General features: G+C 54.1%; 1 protein-coding gene across 1 annotated transcript in view; it reads left to right on the top strand.

Moving 5' to 3' along the window:
* The window catches only part of tnrc18 (trinucleotide repeat containing 18), a 116712-nt gene extending 95437 nt beyond the window's left edge, over nt 1-21275 (top strand). Inside the window, exons 29-33 of the mRNA XM_071343563.1 lie at nt 90-236; nt 1600-3656; nt 4317-4553; nt 8555-8629; nt 19987-21275. Of these exons, the coding sequence (XP_071199664.1) occupies nt 90-236; nt 1600-3656; nt 4317-4553; nt 8555-8629; nt 19987-20190 (2720 nt within the window). The 3' untranslated portion in view covers nt 20191-21275. The remainder of the gene's footprint in view (nt 1-89; nt 237-1599; nt 3657-4316; nt 4554-8554; nt 8630-19986) is intronic.
* Nucleotides 21276-21718: the final 443 nt, after the last annotated feature.

Genomic DNA, 21718 nt, shown 5'->3' on the forward strand with positions numbered 1-21718 from the left:
CACAAGGACACACACACTCTCTTGTATCCCAGTGGGTTTGTTCAGTGTGTCTGATGATTCTGATGTTAAACCTGCCCCCCCCCCTGTAGGTGCTGAGCCCTCCCCCGCGCTGCTAGTGGCCAGCTGCTCCAGGAGGCGTGTCAGGAAGTGCAGCAAGGACACCAGTGAGACGAGGCCTAAAGCAGGGGACTCCGCCCCCAAGGGCAGAGGGAGACCGGCCAAGAAACCCAAACCTGGTGAGCCAATCAGAGACCTTGATGCCAGTTAGAACAGCTTTAAGACTTTATAACTGCTGTGAATTCTGTTATCCCTGTTAGGTCTGTGAATTGTGTTATCCCTGTTAGGTCTGTGAATTCTGTTATCCCTGTTAGGTCTGTTATCCCTGTTAGGTCTGTGAATTCTGTTATCCCTGTTAGGTCTGTGAATTCTGTTATCCCTGTTAGGTCTGTGAATTCTGTTATCCCTGTTAGGTCTGTTCTCCCTGTTAGGTCTGTGAATTCTGTTCTCCCTGTTAGGTCTGTGAATTCTGTTATCCCTGTTAGGTCTGTGAATTCTGTTATCCCTGTTAGGTCTGTGAATTCTGTTCTCCCTGTTAGGTCTGTGAATTCTGTTATCCCTGTTAGGTCTGTGAATTCTGTTCTCCCTGTTAGGTCTGTGAATTCTGTTATCCCTGTTAGGTCTGTGAATTCTGTTCTCCCTGTTAGGTCTGTGAATTCTGTTATCCCTGTTAGGTCTGTGAATTCTGTTCTCCCTGTTAGGTCTGTGAATTCTGTTATCCCTGTTAGGTCTGTGAATTCTGTTCTCCCTGTTAGGTCTGTGAATTCTGTTCTCCCTGTTAGGTCTGTGAATTCTGTTATCCCTGTTAGGTCTGTGAATTCTGTTATCCCTGTTAGGTCTGTGAATTCTGTTATCCCTGTTAGGTCTGTTCTCCCTGTTAGGTCTGTGAATTCTGTTCTCCCTGTTAGGTCTGTGAATTCTGTTCTCCCTGTTAGGTCTGTGAATTGTGTTATCCCTGTTAGGTCTGTGAATTCTGTTCTCCCTGTTAGGTCTGTGAATTCTGTTCTCCCTGTTAGGTCTGTGAATTGTGTTATCCCTGTTAGGTCTGTGAATTCTGTTATCCCTGTTAGGTCTGTGAATTCTGTTATCCCTGTTAGGTCTGTGAATTCTGTTATCCCTGTTAGGTCTGTGAATTGTGTTATCCCTGTTAGGTCTGTGAATTCTGTTATCCCTGTTAGGTCTGTGAATTCTGTTCTCCCTGTTAGGTCTGTGAATTCTGTTCTCCCTGTTAGGTCTGTGAATTCTGTTCTCCCTGTTAGGTCTGTGAATTCTGTTCTCCCTGTTAGGTCTGTGAATTCTGTTCTCCCTGTTAGGTCTGTGAATTCTGTTATCCCTGTTAGGTCTGTTCTCCCTGTTAGGTCTGTGAATTCTGTTCTCCCTGTTAGGTCTGTGAATTCTGTTATCCCTGTTAGGTCTGTTCTCCCTGTTAGGTCTGTGAATTCTGTTATCCCTGTTAGGTCTATAAACCGATTAAGTTCCAAGTTCTGTAAACTCAGGTCTGTCATTTGTCATTTGTTAACTCTTGCCTTTCCTTCCCTCTAGAGCCCCCAGTGAGCCCAGATCCCCAGGAGAAGATGTCCCCCCCGGTACCCAGCCAGGCTCCAGACAGACCTCAGCTCCCCACCAGACCAGCCCAAGACAGGCCTTCCTCCTCCCAGAGGCCTGCTCAGGAAAGACCCCTGTCTGCCCCCAGGCCGGGACCAGGCCGACCCTCCAAGCCCACCAGCACCCCCAGCCTGCCTGCCTCCCCACGCAGCCAGAACCCCAGGAGACCCAGCTCAGCCCAGGCCTCTCCCAAGCCCCCATCTCTCTACCACCCAGCCCCTTACGGGAAGATACTACGGGTGGACCTGTACAGCCAACCCAATCTCGCCTCTTGTAACGTCAGCACCCAACCTAACCCTAAACCCAACCCTAAGTCTAAACTCTCCCCTCCACTACTTAAGCCCAACCCTACTTCCCTTACCATCAGACCAAACCCTCTTCTACCTAACCCTAAAACGAACCTTACCTCCGTACCAAAATCCAAACCTAGACCTAACTCTACAGCAGAACTCCCCAGACCTGGACCTGCAGCTAACTTTAAACCTGATCACGACAAACCCAGAACCGCTCCCAAAGCAATCTCCAGACCCAAACAGAACCATAACAAACACAGACCCACCCCGGATCCTTCTACCAGGCCTAGAACCAGCCCCGGGCCCAGCTCTAGTACCTCCAAACCTAGAACCAGCTCCGGGCCCAGCTCTAGTACCTCCAAACCTAGACCCAGCCCTGGACCCAGCTCTAGTACCTCCAAACCTAGAACCAGCTCCGAGCCCAGCTCTAGTACCTCCAAACCTAGAACCAGCCCTGGGCCCAGCTCTAGTACCTCCAAACCTAGAACCAGCCCCGGGCCCAGCTCTAGTACCTCCAAACCTAGACCCAGCCCTGGACCCAGCTCTAGTACCTCCAAACCTAGAACCAGCTCCGGGCCCAGCTCTAGTACCTCCAAACCTAGAACCAGCTCTAGTACCTCCAAACCTAGAACCAGCTCTAGTACCTCCAAACCTAGACCCAGCTCGGACCACTCTGCTGCCAGATCCAGAGCGGAACTTAACACCTTTATTCCGGGTATCTCCAGACCCAGGCATGTCCCGGGGGAGGGCAGGCAGGACGGGGGGCGACAGGGGCGTAAGGCCCTCCCAGAGGAACCCCTAGTGAAGCTGGACCACGAGGGCGTGACCTCGCCCAAGACCAAGAAGACCAAGGCTCTGATGCTGCTGGAGGGGAGGAGCTTACGGCAAGAACACACACCCCTCGCCACGGCCGCAGCCGTCCAGACGCCGGCGAGGGTAAAGGGGAGGGCTCCGGAGAGCGAGGCGGGCCTGCTGGGGAGAGAACCCGCCTACAGAACGCCTTCTCTGGGCAGAGAAAGAGACCGGGGTGGAGGGGGAGACAGAGAACCAAAGAGAGAGGAGAGAACGAAACAAGGGGAAGAGAAGAGAGGGGAGGAGAGGGAGAAGAGAGGGGAGTCTCACGGCAGCAGTAGTTCAGGATCTGAGGAAGAGGAGGAGACGAGGAAGAAAACGAAGTGTAGCTCCAGCTGCTCCCACCCCTCCTCCCCAGCCTCCTCCTCTTCGTCCTCCTCTAGCACCTCCTCCTCCTCTTCCTCCTCCACTGACGAGGAGTCCTCGTGTAGTTCAGACGAGGAGACCGCCCCCCCTGCACCTCTCCCCGTCTCCCCCCCTCCAACTACCCCACAGGTGGAGGAAGAGGAGGTAGAGGTGGAGGAAGAGGAGAAGGAGGAAGAAATGAAGAAGTTGAAAAAGGCCGAAGAGGAAGAAGAAGTATTAGAAGAAGATGAATCTCCCTCCTCTCCTCCCCCGTCTATCTCCCCGTCCTCCAAGCCAGCCAGGCCCCGGGGTCGTCCAGCCCGGCAGAAGAGCCAGGGAGGTGTGGGGTCGGTGGGCAGGCCGCGGCGCAGAGAGGGGGTTCACCTCCCCACCACCAAGGAGCTGGCTAAGAGACAGCGATTACCGAGCGTAGAGAACAGACCCAAGATCTCTGCCTTCCTGCCTGCCAGACAGCTCTGGAAGTGGTTCGGTAAACCCACGCAGGTGAGAGGGAGAACACAGGCTTGGGGTTGATATGTTGAAGCTCTCCATGACACTGGAGTTGTTGTTTTTGAGTTGTTTCCTGAAGATTAGCCAGAAAAATGTCTCCCTGCTTACCCTCTGTCTGTCTGACTTGTCTTTCTGTCTGTCTGTCTTTCTGACTGTCTGTCTTTCTGACTGTCTGTCTTTCTGACTGTCTGTCTTTCTGACTGTCTGTCTATCTTTCTGCCTGACTGTCTGTCTTTGACTGTCTGTCTGTCTTTCTTGCCTGTCTTTCTGCCTGCCTGTCTGTCTTTGCCTGTCTGTCTGTCTTTCTTGCCTGTCTTTCTGCCTGCCTGTCTGTCTTTGCCTGTCTGTCTGTCTTTGACTGTCTGTCTTTGACTGTCTGTCTTTCTTGACTGTCTGTCTGACTGTCTTCTTTCTGTCTGTCTTTCTGACTGTCTGTCTTTCTGCCCCATTTTCTGCCTGACTGTCTTTCTGACTGACTGTCTGTCTTTCTGACTGACTGTCTGTCTTTCTGCCTGACTGACTGTCTGTCTTTCTGACTGACTGTCTGTCTTTCTGCCTGACTGACTGTCTGTCTTTCTGACTGACTGTCTGTCTCTCTGCCTGTCTGTCTGCTTATCTTTCTGACTGCCTGTCTGTCTGCCTGTCTGTCTCCAGAGGCGTGGTATGAAAGGGAAGGCTAAGAAGCTGTTCTACAAGGCCATCGTGCGAGGCAGAGAGATGATTGGTGTCGGGGACTGCGCCGTGTTCCTTTCAGCCGGCCGACCCAACCTGCCCTTCATCGGGAAGATCCAGAGCATGTGGGAGAGCTGGGGATCCAACATGGTGGTCAGAGTTAACTGGTTCTATCACCCTGAGGAGACCAACCCTGGCAAGAAACTACACGACAAGAAGGTAGGGGTCAGAGGTTAACTGGTTTTATCACCCGGAGGAGACCAACCCTGGCAAGAAACTACACGACAAGAAGGTAGGGGTCAGAGGTTAACTGGTTTTATCACCCGGAGGAGACCAACCCTGGCAAGAAACTACACGACAAGAAGGTAGGGGTCAGAGGTTAACTGGTTTTATCACCCGGAGGAGACCAACCCTGGCAAGAAACTACACGACAAGAAGGTAGGGGTCAGAGGTTAACTGGTTTTATCACCCGGAGGAGACCAACCCTGGCAAGAAACTACACGACAAGAAGGTAGGGGTCAGAGGTTAACTGGTTTTATCACCCGGAGGAGACCAACCCTGGCAAGAAACTACACGACAAGAAGGTAGGGGTCAGAGGTTAACTGGTTTTATCACCCGGAGGAGACCAACCCTGGCAAGAAACTACACCACAAGAAGGTAGGGGTCAGAGGTTAACTGGTTTTATATATTACTGTATAGTGGGGTAAGGTGTATATATTACTGTATAGTGGGGTAAGGTGTATGTTACTGTATAGTGGGGTAAGGTGTATATTACTGTATAGTGGGGTAAGGTGTATATTACTGTATAGTGGGGTAAGGTATATATTACTGTATAGTGGGGTAAGGTGTATATATTACTGTATAGTGGGGTAAGGTGTATATTACTGTATAGTGGGGTAAGGTGTATATTACTGTATAGTGGGGTATGGTGTATATTACTGTATAGTGGGGTAAGGTGTATATTACTGTATAGTGGGTTAAGGTGTATATTACTGTATAGTGGGGTAAGGTGTATATTACTGTATAGTGGGGTAAGGTGTATATTACTGTATAGTGGGTTAAGGTGTATATTACTGTATAGTGGGGTAAGGTGTATATTACTGTATAGTGGGGTAAGGTGTATATTACTGTATAGTGGGGTAAGGTGTATATTACTGTATAGTGGGGTAAGGTGTATATTACTGTATAGTGGGGTAAGGTGTATATTACTGTATAGTGGGGTAAGGTGTATATATTACTGTATAGTGGGGTAAGGTGTATATTACTGTATAGTGGGGTATGGTGTATATTACTGTATAGTGGGGTATGGTGTATATTACTGTATAGTGGGGTAAGGTGTATATTACTGTATAGTGGGTTAAGGTGTATATTACTGTATAGTGGGGTAAGGTGTATATTACTGTATAGTGGGGTAAGGTGTATATTACTGTATAGTGGGGTAAGGTGTATATTACTGTATAGTGGGGTAAGGTGTATATTACTGTATAGTGGGGTAAGGTGTATATTACTGTATAGTGGGGTAAGGTGTATATATTACTGTATAGTGGGGTAAGGTGTATATTACTGTATAGTGGGGTAAGGTGTATATTACTGTATAGTGGGGTAAGGTGTATATATTACTGTATAGTGGGGTAAGGGGTATATTACTGTATAGTGGGGTAAGGTGTATATTACTGTATTGTGGGGTAAGATGTATATTACTGTATAGTGGGGTAAGGTGTATATTACTGTATTGTGGGGTAAGGTGTATATTACTGTATAGTGGGGTAAGGTGTATATTACTGTATAGTGGGGTAAGGTGTGTATTACTGTATAGTGGGGTAAGGGGTATATTACTGTATAGTGGGGTAAGGGGTATATTACTGTATAGTGGGGTAAGGGGTATATTACTGTATAGTGGGGTAAGGTGTATATATTACTGTATAGTGGGGTAAGGTGTATATTACGGTATAGTGGGGTAAGGGATATATTACTGTATAGTGGGGTAAGGTGTATATATTACTGTATAGTGGGGTAAGGGGTATATTACTGTATAGTGGGGTAAGGTGTATATTACTGTATTGTGGGGTAAGGTGTATATTACTGTATAGTGGGGTAAGGTGTATATTACTGTATTGTGGGGTAAGGTGTATATTACTGTATAGTGGGGTAAGGTGTATGTTACTGTATAGTGGGGTAAGGTGTATATTACTGTATAGTGGGGTAAGGTGTATATATTACTGTATAGTGGGGTAAGGTGTATATTACTGTATAGTGGGGTATGGTGTATATTACTGTATAGTGGGGTAAGGTGTATATTACTGTATAGTGGGGTAAGGTGTATATATTACTGTATAGTGGGGTAAGGTGTATATTACTGTATAGTGGGGTAAGGTGTATATTACTGTATAGTGGGGTAAGGTGTATATATTACTGTATAGAGGGGTAAGGTGTATATATTACTGTATAGTGGGGTAAGGTGTATATTACTGTATAGTGGGGTAAGGTGTGTATTACTGTATAGTGGGGTAAGGTGTATATTACGGTATAGTGGGGTAAGGGATATATTACTGTATAGTGGGGTAAGGTGTATATATTACTGTATAGTGGGGTAAGGGGTATATTACTGTATAGTGGGGTAAGGTGTATATTACTGTATAGTGGGGTAAGATGTATATTACTGTATAGTGGGGTAAGGTGTATATTACTGTATTGTGGGGTAAGGTGTATATTACTGTATAGTGGGGTAAGGTGTATATTACTGTATAGTGGGGTAAGGTGTGTATTACTGTATAGTGGGGTAAGGGGTATATTACTGTATAGTGGGGTAAGGTGTATATATTACTGTATAGTGGGGTAAGGTGTATATTACGGTATAGTGGGGTAAGGGATATATTACTGTATAGTGGGGTAAGGTGTATATATTACTGTATAGTGGGGTAAGGGGTATATTACTGTATAGTGGGGTAAGGTGTATATTACTGTATTGTGGGGTAAGATGTATATTACTGTATAGTGGGGTAAGGTGTATATTACTGTATTGTGGGGTAAGGTGTATATTACTGTATAGTGGGGTAAGGTGTATATTACTGTATAGTGGGGTAAGGGATATATTACTGTATTGTGGGGTAAGGTGTATATTACTGTATAGTGGGGTAAGGTGTATATTACTGTATAGTGGGGTAAGGGATATATTACTGTATAGTAATCCATCTCTCTCCCCCTCCCATCTCTCCCTCCCCATCTCTCTCTCCTTCCCCCCCTCTCTCTCCCTCCCCCTCTCTCTCTCCCTCCCCCCCTCTCTCTCCCTCCCCATCTCTCTCTCTCCCTCCCTCTGTCCTCTCGATGTGAGTGAGAGATGCTCACTCCCTTCCCATCGCTCTCTCCCTCCCCATCTCTCCCCCCCTCTCTGTCCTCTCCTCCCTCTGTCCTCTCTTTCTCTCCTCTCTCTGTCTCACCCCCCCATCTCTCTCTCTCCCTCCCCATCTCTCTCCCCCTCCCCATCTCTCTCTCTCTCTCTCCCTCCCCCTCTCTCTCTCTCTCTCCCTCCCCATCTCTCTCTCCCCCTCCCATCTCTCTCTTTACTTCCCCATCTCTCTCTCCCCCTCCCCATCTCTCTCCCCCTCCCATCTCTCTCCCCATCTCCCTCTCCTTCCCCCTCTCTCTCTCCCTCCCCATCTCTCTCTCTCCCTCCCCATCTCTCTCTCCCTCCCCATCTCTCTCTCCCTCCCTCCCCATCTCTCTCTCTCTCCCTCCCCATCTCTCCCCCCTCTCTTTCTCTCCTCTCTCTGTCTCTCCTTCCCCCTCTCTCTCTCCCTCCCCATCTCTCTCTCTCCCTCCCCATCTCTCTCTCCCTCCCCATCTCTCTCTCCCTCCCTCCCCATCTCTCTCTCTCTCCCTCCCTCCCCATCTCTCTCTCTCCCTCCCCATCTCTCTCTCCCTCCCCATCTCTCTCTCCCTCCCTCCCCATCTCTCTCTCTCTCCCTCCCCATCTCTCCCCCCCTCTCTTTCTCTCCTCTCTCTGTCTCTCCTTCCCCCTCTCTCTCTCCCTCCCCATCTCTCTCTCTCCCTCCCCATCTCTCTCTCCCTCCCCCTCTCTCTCTCCCTCCCTCCCCATCTCTCTCTCTCTCCCTCCCCATCTCTCTCTCTCTCCCTCCCCATCTCTCTCTCTCTCCCTCCCCATCTCTCCCCCCCTCTCTTTCTCTCCTCTCTCTGTCTCTCCCTCCCCGTCTCTCTCCTAGAACTGGGATCAGATGTCTGGTCAGTCTCTTCCTTCATCTCTGCTCTCCTCCAACCAGAGGAAAGACTTCATGGAGGTGAGACCATACACACACACCCCCACACCCTGCCACACCACACTCTACCACACACCACCACACACACCCTACCACACCACACACCCTACCAACCCACCACACACCCTACCACACCACACAGCCTACCAACCCACCACACACCACACCACCACACACCACCACACACACCCTACCATACACCACACCCCCACACACATCCTACCACACACCACCACATACCCTACCACACCCCCACACACACCCTACCACACCACCACACACCACACCCCCACACACACCCTACCACACCACACCACCACACACCACACCCTACCACACACCACCACACACCCTACCACACCCCCACACACACCCTACCAAACCACACACTACACCCTACCACACCACACACCCTACCACACCACACACACCCTACCACACCACACACACCCTACCACACCACACACACCCTACCAACCCACCACACACCCTACCACACCACACACCCTACCACACCACACACACTCTACCAACCCACCACACACCCTGCCACACCACACACCCTACCACACCACACACACCCTACCAACCCACCACACACCCTACCACACCACACACACCCTACCACACCACACACACCCTACCCTACCACACCACACACCCTACCACACCACACACACCCTGCCACACACACCCTACCACACCACACACACCCTGCCACACACACCCTACCAGCCCACCACACCCTACCACACCACACACCCTACCACACCACACACACCCTGCCACACCACACACACCCTACCACACACACCCTACCACACCACCACACACCCTGCCACACCACACACACCCTACCACACCACACACCCTACCAACCCACCACACACCCTACCACACCACACACCCAACCAACCCACCACACAGCCTACCAACCCACCACACACCCTGCCACACCACACACCCTACCAACCCACCACACACCCTACCACACCACACACACCCTACCACACCACACACACCCTACCACACCACCACACACCCTACCACACCACACACCCCCTACCACACCACACACACCACACACACCCTACCAACCCACCACACACCCTACCACACACACCCTACCAACCCACCACACACACCCTACCAACCCACCACACACCCTACCACACCACACACACCCTACCAACCCACCACACACCCTACCAACCCACCACACACCCTACCAACCCACCACACACCCTACCACACCACACACACCCTACCACACCACACACACCCTACCACACCACACACACCCTACCAAACCACACACCACACCCCCACACACACCCTACCACACCACACACACCCTACCACCCCACACACACCCTACCACACCACACACACCCTACCAAACCACACACCACACCCCCACACACACCCTACCACACCACACACCCTACCACACCACACACACCCTGCCACACCACACACACCCTACCACACCACCACACACCCTACCACACCACACACACCCTACCACACCACCACACACCCTGCCACACCACACACCCTACCACACACCCTACCACACACCCTACCACACCACCACACACCCTACCACACCACCACACACCCTACCACACCACCACACACCCTGCCACACCACACACACCCTACCACACCACCACACACCCTGCCACACCAGACACACCCTACCACACCACCACACACCCTACCACACCACCACACACCCTACCACACCACACACACCCTACCACACCACCACACACCCTACCACACCACACACACCCTGCCACACCACACACCCTACCACACACCCTACCACACCACCACACATCCTACCACACCACCACACACCCTACCACACCACCACACACCCTACCACACCACCACACACCCTACCACACCACCACACACCCTACCACACACCCTACCACACCACCACACACCCTACCACACCACCACACACCCTACCACACCACCACACACCCTACCACACCACCACACACCCTACCACACCACCACACACCCTACCACACCACACACACCCTACCACACCACCACACATCCTACCACACCACCACACACCCTGCCACACCACACACCCTACCACGCACCCTACCACACACCCTACCACACCACCACACATCCTACCACACCACCACACACCCTACCACACCACCACACACCCTGCCACACCACACACCCTACCACACACCCTACCACACCACCACACACCCTACCACACCACCACACACCCTACCACACCACACACACCCTACCACACCACCACACACCCTGCCACACCACACACCCTACCACGCACCCTACCACACACCCTACCACACCACCACACATCCTACCACACCACCACACACCCTACCACACCACCACACACCCTACCACACCACACACACCCTACCACACCACCACACATCCTACCACACCACCACACACCCTACCACACCACACACACCCTACCACACCACCACACACCCTGCCACACCACACACCCTACCACGCACCCTACCACACACCCTACCACACCACCACACACCCTACCACACCACCACACACCCTACCACACACCCTACCACACCACCACACACCCACCACACCACCACACACCCTACCACACCACCACACACCCTACCACACCACCACACACCCTACCACACCACCACACACCCTACCACACACCCTACCACACCACCACACACCCTACCACACCACCACACACCCTACCACACACCCTACCACACACCCTACCACACCACCACACACCCTACCAACCCACCACTCACCCTACCAACCCACCACACACACCCTACCAACCCACCACACACCCTACCAACCCACCACACACACCCTACCAACCCACCACACACACCCTACCAACCCACCACACACCCTACCAACCCACCACACACCCTACCAACCCACCACACACACCCTACCAACCCACCACACACCCTACCAACCCACCACACACCCTACCACACCACCACACACCCTACCACACCACCACACACCCTACCACACCACACACACCCTACCACACCACCACACACCCTCCAACCCACCACACACACCCTACCAACCCACCACACACCCTACCAACCCACCACACACACCCTACCAACCCACCACACACCCTACCAACCCACCACACACCCTACCAACCCACCACACACCCTACCAACCCACCACACACACCCTACCAACCCACCACACACCCTACCAACCCACCACACACCCTACCAACCCACCACACACACCCTACCAACCCACCACACACCCTACCAACCCACCACACACACCCTACCAACCCACCACACACCCTACCAACCCACCACACACACCCTACCAACCCACCACACACCCTACCACACACCCTACCACACCACCACACACCCTACCAACCCACCACACACCCTACCAACCCACCACACACACCCTACCAACCCACCACACACCCTACCAACCCACCACACACACCCTACCAACCCACCACACACCCTACCAACCCACCACACACCCTACCAACCCACCACACACCCTACCAACCCACCACACACACCCTACCAACCCACCACACACCCTACCAACCCACCACACACCCTACCAACCCACCACACACACCCTACCAACCCACCACACACCCTACCAACCCACCACACACACCCTACCAACCCACCACACACCCTACCAACCCACCACACACCCTACCACACCACACACACCCTACCACACCACCACACACCCTGCCACACCACCACACACCCTGCCACACCACACACCCTACCACACACCCTACCACACCACCACACACCCTACCACACCACCACACACCCTACCACACCACCACACACCCTACCACACCACCACACATCCTACCACACCACCACACACCCTACCACACCACACACACCCTACCACACCACCACACACCCTGCCACACCACACACCCTACCACGCACCCTACCACACACCCTACCACACCACCACACATCCTACCACACCACCACACACCCTACCACACCACCACACACCCTACCACACCACACACACCCTACCACACCACCACACATCCTACCACACCACCACACACCCTACCACACCACACACACCCTACCACACCACCACACACCCTGCCACACCACACACCCTACCACGCACCCTACCACACACCCTACCACACCACCACACACCCTACCACACCACCACACACCCTACCACACACCCTACCACACCACCACACACCCTACCACTCCACCACACACCCTACCACACCACCACACACCCTACCACACACCCTACCACACCACCACACACCCTACCACACCACCACACACCCTACCACACCACCACACACCCTACCACACCACACACCCTACCACACACCCTACCACACACCCTACCACACCACCACACACCCTACCAACCCACCACACACCCTACCAACCCACCACACACACCCTACCAACCCACCACACACCCTACCAACCCACCACACACACCCTACCAACCCACCACACACACCCTACCAACCCACCACACACCCTACCAACCCACCACACACCCTACCAACCCACCACACACACCCTACCAACCCACCACACACCCTACCAACCCACCACACACCCTACCACACCACCACACACCCTGCCACACCACACACACCCTACCACACCACCACACACCCTGCCACACCACACACACCCTACCACACCACCACACACCCTACCAACCCACCACACACACCCTACCAACCCACCACACACCCTACCAACCCACCACACACACCCTACCAACCCACCACACACCCTACCAACCCACCACACACCCTACCAACCCACCACACACACCCTACCAACCCACCACACACCCTACCAACCCACCACACACCCTACCAACCCACCACACACACCCTACCAACCCACCACACACCCTACCAACCCACCACACACACCCTACCAACCCACCACACACCCTACCAACCCACCACACACACCCTACCAACCCACCACACACCCTACCACACACCCTACCACACCACCACACACCCTACCAACCCACCACACACCCTACCAACCCACCACACACACCCTACCAACCCACCACACACCCTACCAACCCACCACACACACCCTACCAACCCACCACACACCCTACCAACCCACCACACACCCTACCAACCCACCACACACCCTACCAACCCACCACACACACCCTACCAACCCACCACACACCCTACCAACCCACCACACACCCTACCAACCCACCACACACACCCTACCAACCCACCACACACCCTACCAACCCACCACACACCCTACCACACCACACACACCCTACCACACCACCACACACCCTGCCACACCACACACCCTACCACGCACCCTACCACACACCCTACCACACCACCACACACCCTACCACACCACCACACACCCTACCACACACCCTACCACACCACCACACACCCTACCACACCACCACACACCCTACCACACCACCACACACCCTACCACACACCCTACCACACCACCACACACCCTACCACACACCCTACCACACCACCACACACCCTACCACACCACCACACACCCTACCACACACCCTACCACACACCCTACCACACCACCACACACCCTACCAACCCACCACACACCCTACCAACCCACCACACACACCCTACCAACCCACCACACACCCTACCAACCCACCACACACACCCTACCAACCCACCACACACCCTACCAACCCACCACACACCCTACCAACCCACCACACACACCCTACCAACCCACCACACACCCTACCAACCCACCACACACCCTACCACACCACCACACACCCTGCCACACCACACACACCCTACCACACCACCACACACCCTGCCACACCACACACACCCTACCACACCACCACACACCCTACCAACCCACCACACACACCCTACCAACCCACCACACACCCTACCAACCCACCACACACACCCTACCAACCCACCACACACCCTACCAACCCACCACACACCCTACCAACCCACCACACACACCCTACCAACCCACCACACACCCTACCAACCCACCACACACCCTACCAACCCACCACACACACCCTACCAACCCACCACACACCCTACCAACCCACCACACACACCCTACCAACCCACCACACACCCTACCAACCCACCACACACACCCTACCAACCCACCACACACCCTACCACACACCCTACCACACCACCACACACCCTACCAACCCACCACACACCCTACCAACCCACCACACACACCCTACCAACCCACCACACACCCTACCAACCCACCACACACACCCTACCAACCCACCACACACCCTACCAACCCACCACACACCCTACCAACCCACCACACACCCTACCAACCCACCACACACACCCTACCAACCCACCACACACCCTACCAACCCACCACACACCCTACCAACCCACCACACACACCCTACCAACCCACCACACACCCTACCAACCCACCACACACACCCTACCAACCCACCACACACCCTACCAACCCACCACACACCCTACCAACCCACCACACACCCTACCACACCACCACACACCCTACCACACCACCACACACCCTACCAACCCACCCTACCACACCACCACACACCCTACCACACCACCACACACCCTACCAACCCACCACACACCCTACCACACCACACACCCTGCCACACCACACACACCCTACCAACCCACACACACCCTGCCACACCACCACACACCCTACCAACCCACACACACCCTGCCACACCACCACACACCCTACCGACCCACACACCCTACCAACCCACACACACCCTACCAACCCACACACACCCTGCCACACCACCACACACCCTACCACACCACCACACACCCTACCAACCCACCACACACCCTACCAACCCACCACACACACCCTACCAACCCACCACACACCCTCCAACCCACCACACACACCCTACCAACCCACCACACACCCTACCAACCCACCACACACCCTACCAACCCACCACACACACCCTACCAACCCACCACACACCCTACCAACCCACCACACACCCTACCACACCACCACACACCCTGCCACACCACACACACCCTACCACACCACCACACACCCTGCCACACCACACACACCCTACCACACCACCACACACCCTACCAAACCACCACACACACCCTACCAACCCACCACACACCCTACCAAACCACCACACACCCTACCAACCCACCACACACCCTACCAACCCACCACACACCCTACCAACCCACCACACACACCCTACCAACCCACCACACACCCTACCAACCCACCACACACCCTACCAACCCACCACACACACCCTACCAACCCACCACACACCCTACCAACCCACCACACACACCCTACCAACCCACCACACACCCTACCAACCCACCACACACACCCTACCAACCCACCACACACCCTACCACACACCCTACCACACCACCACACACCCTACCAACCCACCACACACCCTACCAACCCACCACACACACCCTACCAACCCACCACACACCCTACCAACCCACCACACACACCCTACCAACCCACCACACACCCTACCAACCCACCACACACCCTACCAACCCACCACACACCCTACCAACCCACCACACACACCCTACCAACCCACCACACACACCCTACCAACCCACCACACACCCTACCAACCCACCACACACACCCTACCAACCCACCACACACCCTACCAACCCACCACACACACCCTACCAACCCACCACACACCCTACCAACCCACCACACACCCTACCAACCCACCACACACCCTACCACACCACCACACACCCTACCAACCCACCACACACCCTACCAACCCACCACACACCCTACCACACCACCACACCCCCTACCACACCACCACACACCCTACCAACCCACCACACACCCTACCACACCACACACCCTGCCACACCACACACACCCTACCAACCCACACACACCCTGCCACACCACCACACACCCTACCAACACACACACACCCTGCCACACCACCACACACCCTACCGACCCACACACCCTACCAACCCACACACACCCTACCAACCCACACACACCCTGCCACACCACCACACACCCTACCAACCCACACACACCCTGCCACACCACACACACCCTACCAACCCACACACACCCTACCACACACCCTACCACACCACCACACACCCTACCAACCCACCACACACCCTACCAACCCACCACACACACCCTACCAACCCACCACACACCCTACCAACCCACCACACACACCCTACCAACCCACCACACACCCTACCAACCCACCACACTCCCTACCAACCCACCACACACCCTACCAACCCACCACACACACCCTACCAACCCACCACACACCCTACCAACCCACCACACACCCTACCAACCCACCACACACACCCTACCAACCCACCACACACCCTACCAACCCACCACACACACCCTACCAACCCACCACACACACCCTACCAACCCACCACACACCCTACCAACCCACCACACACCCTACCAACCCACCACACACCCTACCAACCCACCACACACCCTACCACACCACCACACACCCTACCAACCCACCACACACCCTACCAACCCACCACACACCCTACCACACCACCACACACCCTACCACACCACCACACACCCTACCAACCCACCACACACCCTACCACACCACACCCCCTACCACACCACCACACCCCCTACCACACCACCACACACCCTACCAACCCACACACACCCTACCAACCCACACACACCCTGCCACACCACCACACACCCTACCAACCCACACACACCCTGCCACACCACCACACACCCTACCGACCCACACACCCTACCAACCCACACACACCCTACCAACCCACACACACCCTGCCACACCGCCACACACCCTACCAACCCACACACACCCTGCCACACCACACACACCCTACCAACCCACACACACCCTACCAACCCACACACACCCTGCCACACCACCACACACCCTACCAACCCACACACACCCTGCCACACCACCACACACCCTACCACACCACCACACACCCTACCACACCCTACCACACCACCACACACCCTACCAACCCACACACACCCTACCACACCACCACACCCCCTACCACACCACCACACACCCTACCAACCCACCACACACCCTACCACACCACACACCCTGCCACACCACACACACCCTACCAACCCACACACACCCTGCCACACCACACACACCCTACCAACCCACCCACACACACCCTACCAACCCACACACACCCTGCCACACCACACACACCCTACCAACCCACACACACCCTACCAACCCACCACACACCCTACCACACCACCACACACCCTACCAACCCACCACACACCCTACCACACCACACACCCTGCCACACCACACACACCCTACCAACCCACACACACCCTACCAACCCACACACACCCTGCCACACCACCACACACCCTACCACACCACCACACACCCTACCAACCCACCACACACCCTACCGACCCACACACCCTACCAACCCACACACACCCTACCAACCCACACACACCCTGCCACACCACCACACACCCTACCAACCCACACACACCCTGCCACACCACACACACCCTACCAACCCACACACACCCTACCAACCCACACACACCCTACCAACCCACACACACCCTGCCACACCACCACACACCCTACCAACCCACACACACCCTGCCACACCACCACACACCCTACCAACCCACACACACCCTACCAACCCACACACACCCTGCCACACCACACACACCCTACCACACCACCACACACCCTACCAACCCACCACACACCCTACCACACCACCACACACCCTACCAACCCACCACACACCCTACCACACCACCACACACCCTACCACACCCTACCACACCACCACACACCCTACCAACCCACCACACACCCTACCACACCACACACACCCTACCACACCACCACACACCCTACCACACCCTACCACACCACCACACACCCTACCACACCACCACACACCCTACCACACCACCACACACCCTACCACACCACCACACACCCTACCAACCCACACACACCCTGCCACACCACACACACCCTACCAACCCACACACACCCTGCCACACCACCACACACCCTGCCACACCACACACACCCTACCAACCCACACACACCCTGCCACACCACCACACACCCTACCACACCACCACACACCCTACCAACCCACACACACCCTGCCACACCACCACACACCCTGCCACACCACACACACCCTACCAACCCACACACACCCTGCCACACCACCACACACCCTACCACACCACCACACACCCTACTAACCCACACACACCCTGCCACACCACCACACACCCTACCACACCACCACACACCCTGCCACACCACACACACCCTACCAACCCACACACACCCTGCCACACCACCACACACCCTACCACACCATCACACACCCTACCACACCACCACACACCCTGCCACACCACCACACACCCTACCACACCACACACACCCTACCACACCACCACACACCCTACCACACCACACACACACCCTACCACACCACCACACACCCTGCCACACCACCACACACCCTACCACACCCTACCACACACCCTGCCACACCACACACCCTACCACACACCCTACCACACCACCACACACCCTACCACACCACCACACACCCTACCCTACCACACACCCTGCCACACTACACACCCTACCACACCACCACACACCCTACCACACCCACCCTACCACACCACCACACACCCTACCACACCACACACACACCCTACCACACCACCACACACCCTGCCACACCACCACACACCCTACCACACCCTACCACACACCCTGCCACACCACACACCCTACCACACACCCTACCACACCACCACACACACTTCACACTTACTTTACGGCCACAAAAACAGTTATTTTCCTTAATTGTGTGTTAACGTGTGTATTTGTTGTTAACGTGTGTATTTGTTGTCAACGTGTGTATTTGTTGTCAACGTGTGTATTTGTTGTCAACGTGTGTATTTGTTGTTAACGTGTGTATTTGTTGTTAACGTGTGTATTTGTTGTTAACGTGTGTATTTGTTGTCAACGTGTGTATTTGTTGTCAACGTGTGTATTTGTTGTCAACGTGTGTATTTGTTGTTAACGTGTGTATTTGTTGTTAACGTGTGTATTTGTTGTTAACGTGTGTATTTGTTGTCAACGTGTGTATTTGTTGTTAACGTGTGCGTGTGTCCCTGCAGCGGGCTCTGTACCAGTCGTCCCACAGCGACGAGAACGATGTCCAGACGGTCAGTCACAAGTGTCTGGTGGTCGGCGTGTCAGAGTACGAAACCATGACGCTGACGCGTCGCTACGCCGACAGCCAAGACCTGTACTACCTGGCCGGGACATACGAACCCACCACTGGCATGATCTATAACACGGACGGAGTCCCCGTCATCTGATGGCACGACACGCTAACGACACCGGACCCCGACCCCGACCAAACGCCGAGGTCGATCCTGTCAACTCGTAACGTTTGATCCGACGAACGAAGAGAGAGACTACAGACCGTATTTACAAACGCTTGGATCTTCTTTATAAGCTCTCACACACACAGACTTCTACCTGTAAATACAAACAATAATTCTAACACTCATATAGATATATATATATAAAAGACAGGAAGTGATTTTATTTACCAGGGAAGATATCATCCTCACTGGCCCGTAGCTGTATTTCACAGTTTGTTTTTGATGAGAGGAGGTCTGTCTATCTGACCCAGACATATTACACTAACATAACGTTATGAGAGAGAGAGAGAGAGAGAGAGAGAGAGAGAGAGAGAGAGAGAGAGAGAGAGAGAGAGAGAGAGAGAGAGAGAGAGAGAGAGAGAGAGAGAGAGAGAGAGAGAGAGAGAGAGAGAGAGAGAGAGAGAGAGAGAGAGAGAGAGGATACAGTCCTGTACTCTGATTGGTGCCTGTCCTGTCTGGACCCGCCTACTCCCCCATGACCTTATTACCTGCTGGTGTTAACAGGGTTCTGAAGACATGGTGTTGGAGATATTATCAGTGTTTCTCTGGAGTGAACACACTCTTATTGCCCCTGTTCCCCATCTATCTATCAGCCTTTACTCCGTCCCGACACACCCCATGCGCATCCGCCTTTGAGAGAGAGAGAGAGAGAGAGAGAGAGAGAGAGAGAGAGAGAGGCTGGTTCTTCCTCTGATGTGTTCAGTATGTGATCTGTTCTTACAGTCCTGATGTTGGGGGGGAATATTATTATTTAGAGAATTCTAGACGTTAATGTTTTGTAAATGTCCTTGAGCCGAGGGAGGAGATCAGAATATACTTTCTGCCCCTGTTCTTTAATGTTGTAGAAATACATTGAGCAGAATAGTAGGAAGGAACGGAGGAGGAGGAAGAGGAGGAGGAGGGAACAGGGTTTGTTTCTTTTTTTTTACTGAAGCAATCGACTTAATCAGTGTTTCTCCCGATATCCATTTAAGTAGATCAATATTTTATAGTTGATCAATAAAGAGATAAATCTATCGATTGTCGTCTCCTGAATTGTCGTCTCCTGTCTTATCAGACCTCCTAGATCTGTAGCTGATCAATCCTATTGTATTTCAAGTACTTTTTTACAATAACATTTGTCCTCAAGTGCTGTGCAGATGCTGAGCAATGTCCTGTCCCCGAGCCGCGGCCCAGTTACCGGGAAACGCCCTCCAGAAGGAGAAACTATGTTCAGCTGGACTCCATTTTGTGTCAGTAATGAAGCTGGGTCCTGTTTTTAAAATGGAGGAGCGGCTTCCTCTCAGGGTCTCCGTGCTGAACGCTCACACACACACACACACACACACACACACTACTCGCCCTCCTCCGCTGTGTGTGTACACCAACCTCAGCTTCATGTCGCCCTGAGAGCTGACGTATCCCAGAGTTACTCCCCACCACACACACACACACACACACCCCTCGCCATCTTTTCCTC

This window comes from Salvelinus alpinus, chromosome 1 (assembly GCF_045679555.1).
Source record: "Salvelinus alpinus chromosome 1, SLU_Salpinus.1, whole genome shotgun sequence".
Lineage (NCBI taxonomy): Eukaryota > Metazoa > Chordata > Actinopteri > Salmoniformes > Salmonidae > Salvelinus > Salvelinus alpinus.